Below are 16,068 nucleotides of genomic sequence, written 5' to 3'. Positions count from 1 at the left end.
TGCATGAAAGTAAAAAGTGAAAGTGAAGTCGCTCAGTCGTGTCAGACTCTTCGCGACCCCATGGACTGCAGCCTACCAGGCTCCTCCGTCCATGGATTTTCCAGGCAAGAGTACTGGAGTGGGGTGCCATTGCCTTCTCTGAGGGATCCCACAGCCCAGGACAAACCTCCCGCGCGGGGAGGGCGGGGCTGCTGCTTTTCTGGCCCCGCCCCCGCCGGCGCAAGTCGCGCACGTTCCGTAGCTGCGTCGCGGAGAGTCTCTTGTCCCTCTGCGCGGCCCGTTCCGCCTCGGCTCCCGCGACCTTTGGGCTGACGTGTCTGCGGTTCGTCGGCGGCTGGGCGAATAGGGCCGAGATGGCGGACGCCTGGGAAGAGATTAGGCGTTTGGCGGCAGATTTTCAGCGGGCGCAGTTCGCAGAGGCCACGCAAAGGTGCCTGACCCTCCCTCTCCGTTTGTGGAGTCCAAAATAGCCTCGGGTGGCCACTCCGCGATCTGAGGCTGCAAACCCCAGGCCTTGAATCCCGGACCTTCCCATCCCCTGTCAGCGTTCCCGCCCCCTCCCTTCCTCCCAGAGACTGGAATGCGGTTTCCAAAATAGTTCTCGGTGGGGAAGACGTAGAACATTCCTTCCCACCCCTTCCAAGCCCCAGCAAGGTGCAGGCGAGGCCACCCCACCTCAATGGCTGGGGCCGGTGACACTCCTAAGACTATCCCTCTGATCCTTGCTTAACTGTTAGCAAGTCCCTGAAGCGTCATTGCCTATTATACACTTCCAGACTTAGAGCTTGAAAGGAGAGGCTAACCCCAAGGTACAGTATTTTGCAAATACTATGTTGAGTCCGTAAACAATTTGCCTTCTTGTTCACCAGTATAGGTGTGCTAGGCCAGAGCCATACTCCCATCTGTCATTTTTAGGGACTCCAGACACTTGACGTTTTGGGGGGTGTGTCCTGAAAAAGCCCCCTAAATTTGCTTTTCACCTTTATGGAACACCTATAACGCTAATAGAACCCTTTTTTATCTGTTGACTACTTCTTGCCTTGTTCCTCCTGGAGCTAAAGACTTTAATCCTCTAATGCTGTGTTTTGTATCACTGCTAGCAAATGAGGACACTTAAGTGTTTGTGTAACTATCAGTTGCAAATTATGGTTTTCCTGGCCTAGCCATGGCCTAGCTAGGTGTCCTGCTTAGAAAGCTTATAGATAGGAGTGAGGCAACTATGCATTTAATAAAATAAAATTTTGGTTTTTTTTTAAACTGAAGCGAAAGCGAAAGTTGAACCAAAAGTAGGACGTGTTTTTTCTTTTACTTAAATTACGTGTCTTTACTTTTCTATTTACATTGAAGATTAGAAGCATGCCTAAAAGAACAAACTCGAAATCTAAAATAGATTTGTAACAATGAACTACATGATTTAAGTTAATGTAAACCTGTTTACGCCCTAGAATTTTTTTAAATGTATTGAATTAGTATTATACTAAAAAAGATGCAGATGCTGTAATATAGAACCTAATGACTGTCCAAACTTTTAAAAACCCATTGTCATACATCTCCTTAAACATTATTGAACACTGGATGTAACAAATTCCTTTTTTAAAACTTTTGTTTCCCTCAGATTGTCAGAACGGAACTGCATTGAGATTGTGAATAAATTGATTGCTCAGAAACAGCTGGAAGTAGTTCACACACTTGATGGGAAGGAATATATTACTCCAGCCCAAATTAGTAAAGAAATGAGAGATGAGCTACATGTTCGAGGTGGTAAGTAATTCCTTAGTTTTTTCTTCTGGTTCTTTGGAAAGGGGCCTGGGCATGACCTTTCAAACCATAAATCATAAATGATTTGGAGGTTATAGGACACCCTTCTCAATTGTTAATATGATAATCAGCTTTAATACTTTTAAATAGATTTGGGTGAACATTATATAATTTAAATGAAGTCAAATATTGTCACTTTACAGAATCGCATTTTTTTTTTTAATTTTATTTTATTTTTAAACTTTACATAACTGTATTAGATTTGCCAAATATCAAAATGAATCCGCCACAGGTTTACATGTGTTCCCCATCCTGAACCCTCCTCCCTCCTCCCTCCCCATTCCATCCCTCTGGGTCGTCCCAGTGTACCAGCCCCAAGCATCCAGTATCGTGCATCGAAGCTGGCGGCAACTCATTTCATACATGATATTTTACATGTTTCAATGCCATTCATTTTTTATTTTGAGTTATGTCTTCTGTTTGTGAATTAATCAGCTGTTTCTTTTCACAGTTCTTGAATTTATTGGGTGACTCAGGGTGGACTTAGCTGTCTGTTATCAGGTGATAATTATGAAAAGGGAATAGAGGTTTTAAATTACAGACCATTGAAAATCAAGACTGTAATGGTCTTTTTTAAATTTTGTTTGCAAATTACAAAATAATTTAGTATGATGTTATATCAGATTGTAGGAAAAGCTACTACAAACACGAAAAAGTTTTTGTTTCCATTGCGTTTTTGAAATATGAAAAAATTACTGAGCAAATTTGAATACTGTTTGATTAAAATAGATGCATCTGTGAAAACAACTTGTTAGATGTTATTAGATATACCCTTGGTGTTTGTTTTTTATCTTACTGCATAGTCCTAATAAAATACTAGCTATAATTTGAAATGCTTAACAGATATTCTTTAGGTAATAAGTGATAACATACCAGTTTCAAATAATTGAAAATAATTTATCTGAATTTTGTTGTCAATATGTCTTTGGTCACAGTAGATAAATTGTGAAGGGATGAAAATAACCCTCATAGGTCTGCCCTACTCAGTGTCAGCTGATGCTGGTTATTAGTTTGATATGACACATGGAACTTTGAAAATAAGCTATCCTCTATATTTTAGCCATGGATACTTATTATGATAATAACTTGTCTTTGAAGGCATTAATTACTGTGGCCCTGTTGGTAAAGAATCCACCTGCAATGCAGGAGATCCTGGTTCTATGCCTGGGTCGGGAAGATCGCTGGAGAAGGGAACAGCTACCCACTCCAGTATTCTTGGGCTTCCCTGGTGGCTCAGATGGTAAAGAATCCTCCTGCAATGCAGAAGACCTGGGTTCGATCCCTCCCTTGGGAGAAACAGCTACCCACTCCAGTATTCTGGCTTGGAGAGTTCCATGGACAGAGAAGTCTGGTGGACTACAGTCTGGTGGGTCACAAAGAGTCGGTCACAACTGAGTGACTCTCACTTTTCACTTTCATTGTGTCCTTTGCAGAAAGATTTATGTTTTGGATCTTGAAATGTCCAAAACATAAATATGTTGGAATTTGCAGTTTGGAGCTGGTATTTACTTTCTGATAACTTAAATGAATGTCTTTTCTTTAAAGGTCGAGTAAACATCGTTGATCTGCAACAGGTAAATTTCAGCTTTGTAACAGTTTTTACTTTGATTTCTCAACTTTTTATGTTACTAATTTTTTCAATGCCTTAAGTAGCCACTTGATATTGGTATCGTATTGTGTTTGTGAAGAAATAATTATATGACCTTCACTGATACATTTAATCAGTTTAACAAGTTTTTCTTTCTCAGTTGACTTGCTTATACTTTATTCTTTAAAAAATAAACTCATAGTTACCATTTTATTTAATTATAGAGTTTATGTAATTTTGAGAGAAAAATCACTAGTTTCATGGTGACTTGTTTTTAGTATGTGGAAGTTAAACCTAGAAAATATTTTTAGAAAATACAAGTGTACATGTCATCAGTAAGGGTTTTGTTGTTGTTGTTCAGTGGCAAAGTCATGTCCAACTGTTTCCGACCTTATGGGCTGCAGCATGCCAGGCCTCCCTGTCCCTCACCATCTCCTGAAGTTCACCCAAGTTCGTGTCCATTGGATCAATGATGCCATCCAACTGTCTCTTACTCTTCTGCCCTTTCTCCTTTTGCCTTCAATCTCTCTCATCATCAGGGTCTTTTCTAATGAGTCAGCTCTTCGCATCAGGTGGCCAAAGTATTGGAGGTTTAGCTTCAGCATCAGTCCTTCCAAAGAATTTTCAGGGTTGATTTCCCTTAGGCTTGACTGGTTTGATCTCCTAGCTGTCCAAGGGACTCTGAAGAGTCTTCCCCAGCACCACAGTTCAAAAGCATCAATGCTTTGGCATTCAGCCTTCTTTATGGTCCAACTCTCACATTTGTACATGACTACTGAAAAGACCATAGCTTTGAGTATACAGACCTTTGTCACTGTATAGGTTTGTCATAGCCTTCCTTCCAAGAAGCAAACATCTTCTAATTTCATGGCTGCAGTCACCATCTGCAGTAATTTTGGAACCCAGGAAGAAAAAAATCTGTCACTGCTTCTATTTTTTCCCCTTCTATTTGCCAGGAAGGAATGGGGCCAGATGTTATGACCTTTGGTTCAGTTCACTAGCTCAGTTGTGTCTGATTCTTTGTGACCCCGTGAATCGCAGCACGCCAGGCCTCCCTGTCCATCACCAACACCCGGAGTTCACTCAAACTCACATCCATTGAGTCAGTGATGCCATCCAGCTATCTCATCCTCTGTTGTCCCCTTCTCCTCCTGCCCCCAATCCCTCCCAACATCCGAGTCTTTTCCAATGAGTTAACTCTTTGCATGAGGTGGCCAGAGTACCGGAGTTTCAGCTTCAGCACCATTGCTTCCAAAGAACACCCAGGGCTGATCTCCTTTAGAATGAACTGGTTGGATCTCCTTGCAGTCCAAGGGACTCTCAAGAGTCTTCTCCAACACCACAGTTCAAAAGCATCAATTCTTCAGAGCTCAGCTTTCTTCACAGTCCAACTCTCACATCCATACATGACCAATGGAAAAACCATAGCCTTCACTAGACAAACCTTTGTTGGCAAAGTAATGTCTCTGCTTTTGAATATGCTATCTAGATTGGTCATAACTTTCCTTCCAAGGAGTAAGCATCTTTTAATTTCATGGCTGCAATCACCATCTGCAGTGATTTTGGAGCCCCAAAAAATAAAGTCTGACACTGTTGCCACTGTTTCCCCATCTAGTTCCCATGGAGTGATGGGACCAGATGCCATGATCTTTGTTTTCTGAATGTTGAGCTTTAAGCCAACTTTTTCACTCTCCTCTTTCACTTTCATCAAGAGGCTTTTTAGTTCCTCTTCACTTTCTGCCATAAGGGTGGTATCATCTGAATATCTGAGGTTATTGATATTTCTCCCAGCAATTTAATGTTGAGTTTTAAGCCCGCTTTTTCACTCTCCTCCTTCACCGTCATCAAGAGGCTCTTTAGTTCCTCTTTACTTTCTGCCATTAGTGTAATATCATCTGCATATCTGTGGTTATTGATAATTTCTCCTGGGAGTCTTGATTCCATTTTATAACTCATTCTGCTCAGCATTTCGCTAATGTACTCTGCATACAAGTTAAATAAACAGTCTGACATATACAGCCTTGTTATACTCCTTTCCCAGTTTTGAACCAGTCAGTTGTTCAATACAGGATTCTAACCGTTGACTTTTGGCCAGCATACAGGTTTCTCAGGAGACAGGTAAGATGGTCTAGTATTCCCATCTCTTTAAGAATTTTCCACAGTTTGTTGTGATCCACACAGTCAAAGGCTTCTGCATAGTCAGTAGAACAGAAGTAGATGTTTTTCTGGAATTCCCTTGCTTTCTCTATGATTCAGTGAATGTTTACAATTTGATCTCTGGTTCCTTTTCCAAACTCACCTTGTACATCTGAAAGGTCTTGATTCAAATACGGCTGAAGCCTACCTTGAAGGATATTGAGCATAACCTTACTAGCTCAAGGAGGTGAGTGCAATTGTCCAATAGTTTGAACATTCTTTAGCACTGTCTTTCTTTGGAATTTGGATGAAAACTGACCTTTTCCAGTCTTATGGCCACTGCTGGGTTTTCCAAATTTGCTGACATATTGAGTGCAGCACTTTAACACAGTCATCTTTTAGTATTTTAAATAGCTCATCTGGATTTCTGTCACTTCCACTATTTTTTTTTTGGTAGTAATGATTGCTAAGGCCTACTTGACTTCACACTCTAGGATGTCTGGCTCTAGGTGAGTGACCACACCATTGTGATTATCCATGTCATCAAGACCTTTTTTGTACAGTTCTTCTGTGTATGCTTGCCACTAATCTCTTCTGCTTCTGTTAATTCTTTATTGTTTCTGCCCTTTATCATGCCCATCCTTGCATGAAATACTCCTTTGATGTCTGCAATTATCTTGGAGATATCTAGTCTTTCCTATTCTGTTTTTTTCTGTTTCTTTGCATTCTTCATTGAAGAAGGCCTTCTTATCTCTCTTTGCTATTCTCTGGAACTCTGCATTCAATTGGATGTATTTTTCCCTTTCTCTACTGCTTTTCACATCTCTTTCCTCTGTTATTTGTAAAGTTTCCTCCAACAACCACTTTGCCTTCTTGCATTTCTTTTTCTTTCAGATAGTTTTGGTCATTACCTCCTGTACAGTGTTACAAAGCTCTGTCCATAGTTCTTCAGGCATTCTGTCTACCAGATATAAGCCCTTGAATCTATTCATCACCTTTACTGAATAATCATAAGGGATTTGATTTAGGTCATACCTGAATGGCCTAGTGGTTTTCCCCACTTTCTTTTAGTTCAAACCTGAATTTTGCTGTAAGAAGCTGATGATCTGAGCCACAGTCAGCTTCAGGTCTTGTTTTTGCAGGCTATATAGAGCTTCTCCATCTTTGGCTATGAAGAATGTAATCAGTCTGATTTTGGTATTGATCATCTAGTAATGTCCATGTGTAGAGTTGTCTCTTGTGTTGGTGAAAACGGGTGTTTGCTATGATCAGTGAAGTCTCTTAGCAAAGCTCTGCTAGCCTTTGCCCTGCTTCATTTTGTATTCCAAGGCCAAATTTGCCTGTTATTCCACGTATTTCTTGACTTCCTATTTTTTCATTCCAGTCCCCTATAATAAAAAGTACATCTTTTTTTGGTGTTAGTTCTAGAAGGTCTTGTAGGTCTTCATAGAACCATTCCACTTCAGCTTCTGTGGCATTACTGGTTGGGGCATAGACTTTGATTACTGTGATATTGAATGGTTTGCCTTGGAAATGAACTGAGATCATTCTGTTGTTTTGGAGATTTCACACAAATACTGCATTTTAGACTCTTGTAGGCTAGCAGAGCTTTGCTAAGAGACTTCACTGATCATAGCAAACACCCGTTTTCACCAACACAAGAGACAACTCTACACATGGACATTACTAGATGATCAATACCAAAATCAGACTGATTACATTCTTCATAGCCAAAGATGGAGAAGCTCTATATAGTCTGCAAAAACAAGACCTGAAGCTGACTGTGGCTCAGATCATCAGCTTCTTACAGCAAAATTCAGGTTTGAACTAAAAGAAAGTGGGGAAAACCACTAGGCCATTCAGGTATGACCTAAATCAAATCCCTTATGATTATTCAGTAAAGGTGATGAATAGATTCAAGGGCTTATATCTGGTAGACAGAATTCCTGCCCATCAGTTCAGTTCAATTCAGTCGCTCAGTCGTGTCCGACTCTTTGCGACCCCATGAATCGCAGCACACCAGGCCTCCCTGTCCATCACCAACTCCCGGAGTTCACTCAGACTCACGTCCATCGAGTCAGTGATGCCATCCAGCCAACTCATCCTCCGTCGTCCCTTCTCCTCCTGCCCCCAATCCCTCCCAGCATCAGAGTCTTTTCCAGTGAGTCAACTCTTCTCATGAGGTGGCCAAAGTACTGGAGTTTGAGCTTTAGCATCATTCCTTCCAAAGAAATCCCAGGGCTGATCTCCTTCAGAATGGACTGGTTGGATCTCCTTGCAGTCCAAGGGACTCTCAAGAGTCTTCTCCAACATCACAGTTCAAAACCATCAATTCTTCAGTGCTCAGCCTTCTTCACAGTCCAACTCTCACATCCATACATGACCACAGGAAAAACCGTAGCCTTGACTAGACGAACCTTTGTTGGCAAAGTAATGTCTCTGCTTTTGAATATGCTATCTAGGTTGGTCATAACTTTCCTTCCAAGGAGTAAGCATCTTTTAATTTCATGGCTGCAATCACCATCTGCAGTGATTTTGGAGCCCCAAAAAATAAAGTCTGACACTGTTGCCACTGTTTTCCCCTCTAGTTCCCATGGAGTGATGGGACCAGATGCCATGATCTTCGTTTTCTGAATGTTGAGCTTTAAGCCAACTTTTTCACTCTCCTCTTTCACTTTCATCAAGAGGCTTTTTAGTTCCTCTTCACTTTCTGCCATAAGGGTGGTATCATCTGCATATCTGAGGTTATTGATATTTCTCCCGGCAATCTTGATTCCAGCTTGTGCTTCTTCCAGTCCAGCGTTTCTCATGACGTACTCTTCATATAAGAAAAATAAGCAGGGTGACAATATACAGCCTTGACGTACTCCTTTTCCTATTTGGAACCAGTCTGTTGTTCCATGTCCAGTTCTAACTGTTGCTTCCTGACCTGCATACAGGTTTCTGAAGAGGCAGGTCAGGTGGTCTGGTAGTCCCATCTCTTTCAGAATTTTCCACAGTTTATTGTGATCCACACAGTCAAAGGCTTTGGCATAGTCAATAAAGCAGAAATAGATGTTTTTCTGGAACTCTCTTGCTTTTTTGATGATCCAGCGGATGTTGGCAATTTGATCTCTGGTTCCTCTGCCTTTTCTAAAACCAGCTTGATCATCAGGAAGTTCACGGTTCACGTATTGCTGAAGCCTGGCTTGGAGAATTTTGAGCATTACTTTACTAGCATGTGAGATAGTGGTGGATATAATGGTCATCTGAGTTAAATTTGCCCATTCCCGTCCATGTTAGTTCACTGATTACAAAGATGTTGATGTTCACTCTTAACCATCTCTTGGTTGACCACATGAAATTTACCTTGGTTCATGGACCTACTTTCCAAGTTCCTATGCAATATCATTCTTTACAGCACTGGACTTTACTTTCACCACCAGGCACATCCACAGCTGAGCATTGTTTCTGCTTTGGCCCAGCTGCTTCAGTCATTCTGGAGCTATCAATCTGGGATAATTGCCTTCTGCCCTACCCCAGGAACATATTGGACACCTTCCAACCTGGGGGACTCATCTTCTGATATTGTATCTTTTTGCCTTTTTCTATTGTTCATGGGGTTCTCATGGCAAGAATACTGGGGTGGTTTGCTACTTCCTCCTCCAGTGGACCATGTTTTGTCAGAACTCTCCAACATAACCCGTCTGTCTTGGGTGGCCCTGCAGGGCATAGCTCATAGGTTGATTGAGTTTTGCAAGCCCCTTCACCTTGACAAAGCTGTGATCCATTAGGGGGCATCAGTAAGGTACACTACACTATATGCAGGAAACTGGCCATTTTTGTGTGAATAGGTTTAATTTCTTATTTTTTCAAATTTTTTTATTTTTTTTCACGGTATAGTTGATTTATAGTTCTTTTTCAGAATCCTTTCCCACATGGGTTATTACAGAACATTGGATAGTATTCCCTGTGCTATACGGTGGGTCCTTGTTAATTATTTTATACATAGTACTGTGTATCAGTTCAGTTCACTCACTCAGTCGTGTCCGACTCTTTGTGACCCCATGGACTGCAGCATGCCAGGCCTCCCTATCCATCACCAACTCCTGGAGTTTACTCAAACTCATGTCCATTGAGTCAGTGATGCCAACCAGCCATCTCATCCTCTGTCATCCCCTTCTCCTCCTGCCTTCAATCTTTCCCAGCATCAGGGTCTTTTCAAATGAGTCAGCTCTTCTATCAGGGGGCCAAACTATTGGAGTTTCAGCTTCAACATCAGTCCCTCCAATGAATATTCAGGACTGATTTCCTTTAGGATGGACTAGTTGGATCTCCTTGCAGTCCAAGGGACTCTCAAGAGTCTTTTCCAACACCACAGTTCAACAGCATCAATTCTTCAGTGCTCAGCTTTCTTTATAGTCCAACTCTTACATCCATACATGACTACTGGAAAAACCAGAGCCTTGACTAGACAAACCTTTGTTGGCAAAGTAATGTCTCTGCTTTTTAATATGCTATCTAGGTTGGTCATAGCTTTTCTTCCAAGGAGCAAGTGTCTTTTAATTTCATGGCTGTAGTCATCATCTGCAGTGATTTTGGAGCCCCACAGAAATAAAGTCTGCCACTGTTTGCACTGTTTCCCCATCTATTTGCCATGAAGTGGTGGGACCGGATGCCATGATCTTAGTTTTCTGAATGTGCAGCTTTAAGCCAACTTTCTCACTCCCCTCTTTCATTTTCATCAAGAGTTCTTGATCTTTAGTTCTTCTTTGTTTTCTGCCATAAGGGTGGTGTCATCTGTATGTCTGAGGTTGTTGATATTTCCCCTGGCAGTCTTGATTCCAGCTTGTACTTCATCCAGCCCAGCATTTCTCATGATGTACTCTTCATATAAGAAAAATAAGCAAGGTGACAATGTACAGCCTTGATGTCCTTTTCCTATTTGGAACCAGTCTGTTGTTCTATGTCCAGTTCTAACTGTTGCTTTCTGATCTGCATACAGATTTCTCAGGAGGCAGGGCGGGTGGTCTAATATTCCCATCTCTTTCAGAATTTTCCACAGTTTATTGTGATCCACACAGTCAAAGGTTTTGGCATAGTCAATAAAGCAGAAATAGATGTTTTTCTGGAACTCTCTTGATTTTTCAATGATCCAGTGAATGTTAGCAATTGATTTCTGGTTCCTCTGCCTTTTCTAAAACTAGCTTGAACATCTGGAAGTTCACGGTTTATGTATTGTTGAAGCCTGGCTTGGAGAATTTTGAGCATTACTTTACTAGCGTGTGAGATGAGTGCAATTGTGTGGTAGTTTGAGCATTCTTTGGCATTGCCTTTCTTTGGGATTGGGATGAAAACTGACCTTGTCCAGTCCTGTGGCCACTGCTGAGTTTTCCAAATTTGCTGGCATTTGAGTAGAGCACTTTCACAGCATCATCTTTTAGGATTTGAACTAGCTCAACTGGAATTCCGTCACCTCCACTAGCTTTATTCATAGTGATGCTTTCTAAGGCCCACGTGACTTCACATTCCAGGATGTCTGGCTGTAGGTGAGTGATCACACCATTGTGATTACCTGGGTCGTGTAGATCTTTTTTGTACAGTTTTTCTGTGTATTCTTGCCACCTCGTCTTAGTATCTTATGCTTCTGTTAGGTCCATCCGTTTCTGTCTTTTATTGAGTCCATCATTTTCTTAAAGAGATCTCTAGTCTTTTCCATTCTATTGTTTTCCTCTATTTCTTTGCACTGATCACTGTGGAAGGCTTTCTTATCTCTCCTTGCTGTTCTTTGGAACTCTGCATTCAAATGGGTATATCTTTTCTTTTCTCCTTTGCTTTTCACTTCTATTTCACTCCTTTTTTAATGGCTGAGTAATATTCCACTCTATATATGTACCACATCTTCTATATCTTTTCTTCTGTCAGTGGACATTTAGGTTATTTCCATGTCTTACTTGTTGTAAATAGTGCCCTAGTGAACATTGGGGTGAATGTATCTTTTCAAAATATGCTTTCCTCCAGATGTATGCCCAGGAGTGAGATTACTGGACCATATGGTAGTTATATTTTTAGTTTTTTAAGAAACTTCATACTGTTCACTGTAATGGTTATACCAGTTTTACATTCCCACCAACGGTGTTCGGAGGGTTCCTTTTTCTCCACACACTGTCCAATATGTATTGTTTGGAGACTTTCAGATGATGGCTGTTCTGATTGGTGTGAGGTTATAGCTGATTGTAGTTTTGATTTGCATTTCTCTAATAATTAGTGATGTTGAGCATATTTTCATGCTTTTGGCCATCTGCATTGTCTAATTCAATGAAACCATGAACCATGCCATGTAGGGCCACCCAAGACAGATGAGTCATGGTGGAGAGTTCTGACAAAACATGGTTCACTGGAGAAGGGAATGGCAAACCACTTCAGTATCCCTGCCTTGAGAACCCCATGAACAGTATGAAAAGGCAAAAAGATAGGACACTGAAAGATGAACTCCTCAGGTTGGTAGGTGCCAAATATGCTTCTGGAGAACAGTGGAGAAATAACTGCAGAAAGAATGAAGAGATGGAGCCAAAGCTAAAATAGCACCCAGTTGTGGATGTGACTGGTGCTGGAAGTAAATACCGATGTTGTAAAGAACAATATTGCATAGCAACCTGGAATGTTAGGTCCGCGAAACAAGGTAAATTGAAAGTGGTCAAACAGGAGATGGCAAGAGTGAACATCAACATCTTAGGAATCAAAATGATCTCTGTTCGTTTCCAAGGCAAACCATTCAATATAATAGTAATCCAAGTCTGTGCCCCAACCAGAAATGCTGAATAACCTGAAGTGGAATGGTTCTGTGAAGACCTACATGACGACCTAGAACTGACACTAAAAAAGATGTCCTTTTCATTATAGGGGACTGGAATGCAAGAATAGGAAGTCAAGAAATACCTGGAGTAATAGGCATATTTGGCCTTGGAATACAAAATGAAGCAGGGCAAGGGCTAACAGAGTTTTGCCAAGAGAATGCACTGGTCATAGCAAACACCCTCTTCCAACAACACAAAAGAAGACTCTACCATGGACATTATCAGATGGTCAATACCAAACTTAGATTGATTATATTCTTTGCAGCCAAAGATGGAGAAGCTCTATACAGTCAGCAAAAACAAGACTGGGAGCTGACTGTGGCATAGATCATGAATTCCTTATGGACAAATTCAGACTGAAATTGAAGAAAGTAGGGAAAACCACTAGACCACTCAGGTATGACATAAATCAAATTGCTTAATGATTATACAGTGGAAGTGACAAATAGATTCCAGGGATTCGATCTGATAGAGTGCCTGAAGGACTATGGACAGAGATTCGTGACATGGTATAGGAGACAGGGAGCAAGACCATCGCTAAGAAAAAGAAATGCAAAATGGCTGTGTGAGGAGGCCTTACAAATAGTTGAGAAAAGAAGAGAAGCTGAAGGCAAATGAGAAAAGAAATTATATACCCATTTGAATGCAGAGTTCCAAAGAATAGCAAGGAGTGATAAGAAAGCCTTCCTCAGTGATCAGTGCAAAGAAATAGAGGAAAACAGCAGAATGGGAAAGACTAGAGATCTCTTCAAGAAAATTACAGATACCAAGGGAACATTTCATGCAAAGATGGGCTCAATAAAGGACAGAAATAGTATGGACCTAATAGAAGCAGAGGATAGTAAGAAGAGGTGGCAAGAATGCACAGAAGAACTATACAAAAAGATCTTCATGACCCAGGTAACTATGATGGTGCGATCACTCACCTAGAGCCAGACATCCTGGAATGCCAAGTCAAGTGGGCCTTAGAAAGCATAACTGCAAACAAAGCTAGTGGAGGTGATGGAATTCCAGTCGAACTATTTCAAATTCTAAACAGTGATGCTGTGAAAGTCCTGCACTCAGTGTGTCAGCAATTTTGGAAAACTTAGTAGTGGCCACAGGACTGGAGAAGGTCAGTTTTCATTCCAGTCCCAAAGAAAGCCTATGCTAAAGAATTCAATATACCACACAATTCCACTCATCTCACACTCTAGGAAGATAATGCTCAAAATCCTCCAAGCTAGGCTTCAACAGTATGTGAACTGTGAACTTCCAGATGTTCAAGCTGGATTTAGAAAAGGCAGAGGGACCAGAAATCAATTTGCCAACATCCACTGGATCATCAGAAAAGCAAGAGAGTTCCTGAAAAACATCTACTTCTGCTTTATTGACTGTGCCAAAGCTGTTGACTCTGTGGATCACAACAAACTGTGGAATATTCTGAAAGAGATGGGAATACCAGACCACCTGACCTGCCTCTTGAGGAATTTGTATGCAGGTCAAGAAGCAACATTTAGAACTAGACATGGTTCCAAATCGGGAAAGGAGTATGTCAAGGCTTTATATTGTCACCCTGCTTATTTAACTTATATGCAGAGAACATCATACGAAATGCTGGGCTGGATGAAGCACAAGCTGGAATCAAGATTGCTGGGAGAAATATCAATAACCTCAGATATGCAAATGACACCACCCTTATGGCAGAAAGTGAAGAAGAACTAAAGAGCCACTTGATGAAAGTGAAAGAGGAGAGTGAAAAAGTTGGCTTAAAGCTGAACATTCAGAAAACTAAAATCATGGCATGCAGTCCCATCACTTCATGGCAAATAGATGGGGAAACAGTGGCTGATTTTATTTTTTTGGGCTCCACAATCACTGCAGATTGTGACTAAGCCATGAAATTAAAAGACCCTTGCTCCTTGGAAGAAAAGTTATGAGAAACCTAGACATATTAAAAAGTAGAGACGTTACTTTGCCAACAAAGGTCTATCTAGTCAAGGCTAACTGTTGCTTCTTGACCTGCATGCAGAATACCAGTCAGGTGGACTGGTATTCCCATCTGTTAAGAATTTTCCACACTTTGTTGTCATCCACACAAAGGCTTTGAAATAGTCAATAAAGCAGAAATAGATGTTTTTCTAGAACTCTCTTGTTTTTTCAATGACCCAACGGATATGGCAATTTGACCACTGGTTCCTGTGGGCTCTATGGTAACATTAATGGTGAACTGCAAGGGAGACTTTCCCAACCTGATGCACTGCCAGGGCCCTGGTCCCTGTGGTGAGCCCCTGCCAACCCATGCCTCCACAGGAGACCATCCAACACTAGCCGGTGGTTTTGGTTCAGTCACCTGTTGGGTCACTGCTGCTTTCCTCTGGGTATTGGTGCCTGCAAGATTTTGTTTGTGCCCTTCAAGATTAGAGTCTCTGTTTCCCTCAGTCCTGTGGAAGTCATGCAAACAAATTCCACTGGCCTTCAAGGCCAGATTCCCTGGGGGTTCCCGCTCCTTTTGTCAGATCCCCAGGCAGGGAAGCCTGATGTGGAGTTCAGAAGCTTCACAACAATGAGAGTACTTCTTTGATATTATTGTTCTCCAGTTTGTGGGTCACCCACCCCACGGGAATGGAATTTTATTTTACAGTGATTGTGCCCCCTCCTACCATCTTGTTGTGGCTTCTTTGTCTTTGGACATGGGGTATCTTATTTGGTGGGTTCTAGCATTCTCCTGTCAGTGGTTGATCAACAGCTAGTTGCAGTTTTTGTGGTGTTGCAGGAGGAGATGAGCACACATCCGGCTACTCCGCCATCTTGAACTGAACAGCACTGATCTTGGTTTTTTGAATGTTGAGTTTTAAGCCAGGTTTTTCACTCTCCTCTTTCACCTTCATCAAGAGGCTCTTTAGTACCTCTTCACTTTCTGCCATTAGGGTGGTATCATCTGCATATCTGTGGGTGTTGATATTTCTCCCACAAACATTGATTCCTACTTGTGATTCATCTAGCTCGGCATTTCACATGGTGTACTCTGCATATAAGTTAAATAAGCAGAATGACTATATACAACCTTGATGTACTCCTTTCCCAGTTTTGAACTAGTCACTTGTTCCATGTAGGATTCTAACTGTTGCTTCTTGACCTGCACACAGGTTTCTCAGGAGGCAGGTTAAGGTGGTCTGGTATTTGCATCTCTTTCAATTCTCCACAGTTTGTTGTGATCCACACAGATTAACTTCAGCAATATTATCCAAAGGCAAAGACACGTACTGGAGACATACATAAATCCAGACTAACAGAGGTCTCACAGTTTCTGCTCAAGGTTTAAAATGCCTCTTTACATTTTTTTTTTTAAACCTTGGCTTGCAGTTCTACTAATGAATCCAAGGGCAAAGTCCCAGGAAAAGTGGGCTATGTTTGTATCTCAAGGACATAGTAAGAGTTAACTTCAAGCTTTCTTCTAGGTGTGTTTTCTCTCAAGGTCAGAATTCCAAAGGAAAAAAATATTTTAACAAGCTAACTTTCTCTAATTGCCTATACAAAAGAACCAATTTTGTTGAGAAGTGTCTGTTTTACGTCTTCCACCCACTTTTTTGATTGGGTTGTTTATTTTTCTTAAGTAAGTTGCATGAATTGCTTTTATATTTTGGAACTTTAACCCTAAGAAAACCATAATTCAAAAAGATACATGTACCCCAGTGTTTATTAGAGCAC

The 16,068-nt window shown here is 41.2% G+C and overlaps 1 protein-coding gene across 3 annotated transcripts in view; it reads left to right on the top strand.

Moving 5' to 3' along the window:
- Window positions 1-220: 220 nt before the first annotated feature.
- Window positions 221-16,068, top strand: part of UFL1 (UFM1 specific ligase 1) — a 69,802-nt gene continuing 53,954 nt past the window's right edge. The window contains exons 1-3 of one of the 3 annotated variants that reach the window (XM_055535449.1): window positions 221-430; window positions 1,616-1,761; window positions 3,364-3,392. In XM_055535449.1, coding sequence (XP_055391424.1) covers window positions 354-430; window positions 1,616-1,761; window positions 3,364-3,392 — 252 coding nt within the window. In that variant the 5' untranslated portion in view covers window positions 221-353. Of the gene's footprint in view, window positions 431-663; window positions 810-1,149; window positions 1,287-1,615; window positions 1,762-3,363; window positions 3,393-16,068 lie in introns of those variants that run through there. The other 2 variants (XM_055535451.1, XM_055535450.1) reach the window with 2 other exon arrangements.

This window comes from Bubalus kerabau, chromosome 9 (genome assembly GCF_029407905.1).
Source record: "Bubalus kerabau isolate K-KA32 ecotype Philippines breed swamp buffalo chromosome 9, PCC_UOA_SB_1v2, whole genome shotgun sequence".
NCBI classification, from domain to species: Eukaryota; Metazoa; Chordata; class Mammalia; order Artiodactyla; family Bovidae; genus Bubalus; species Bubalus kerabau.
This window is presented reverse-complemented; position numbering and strand designations above follow the sequence as displayed.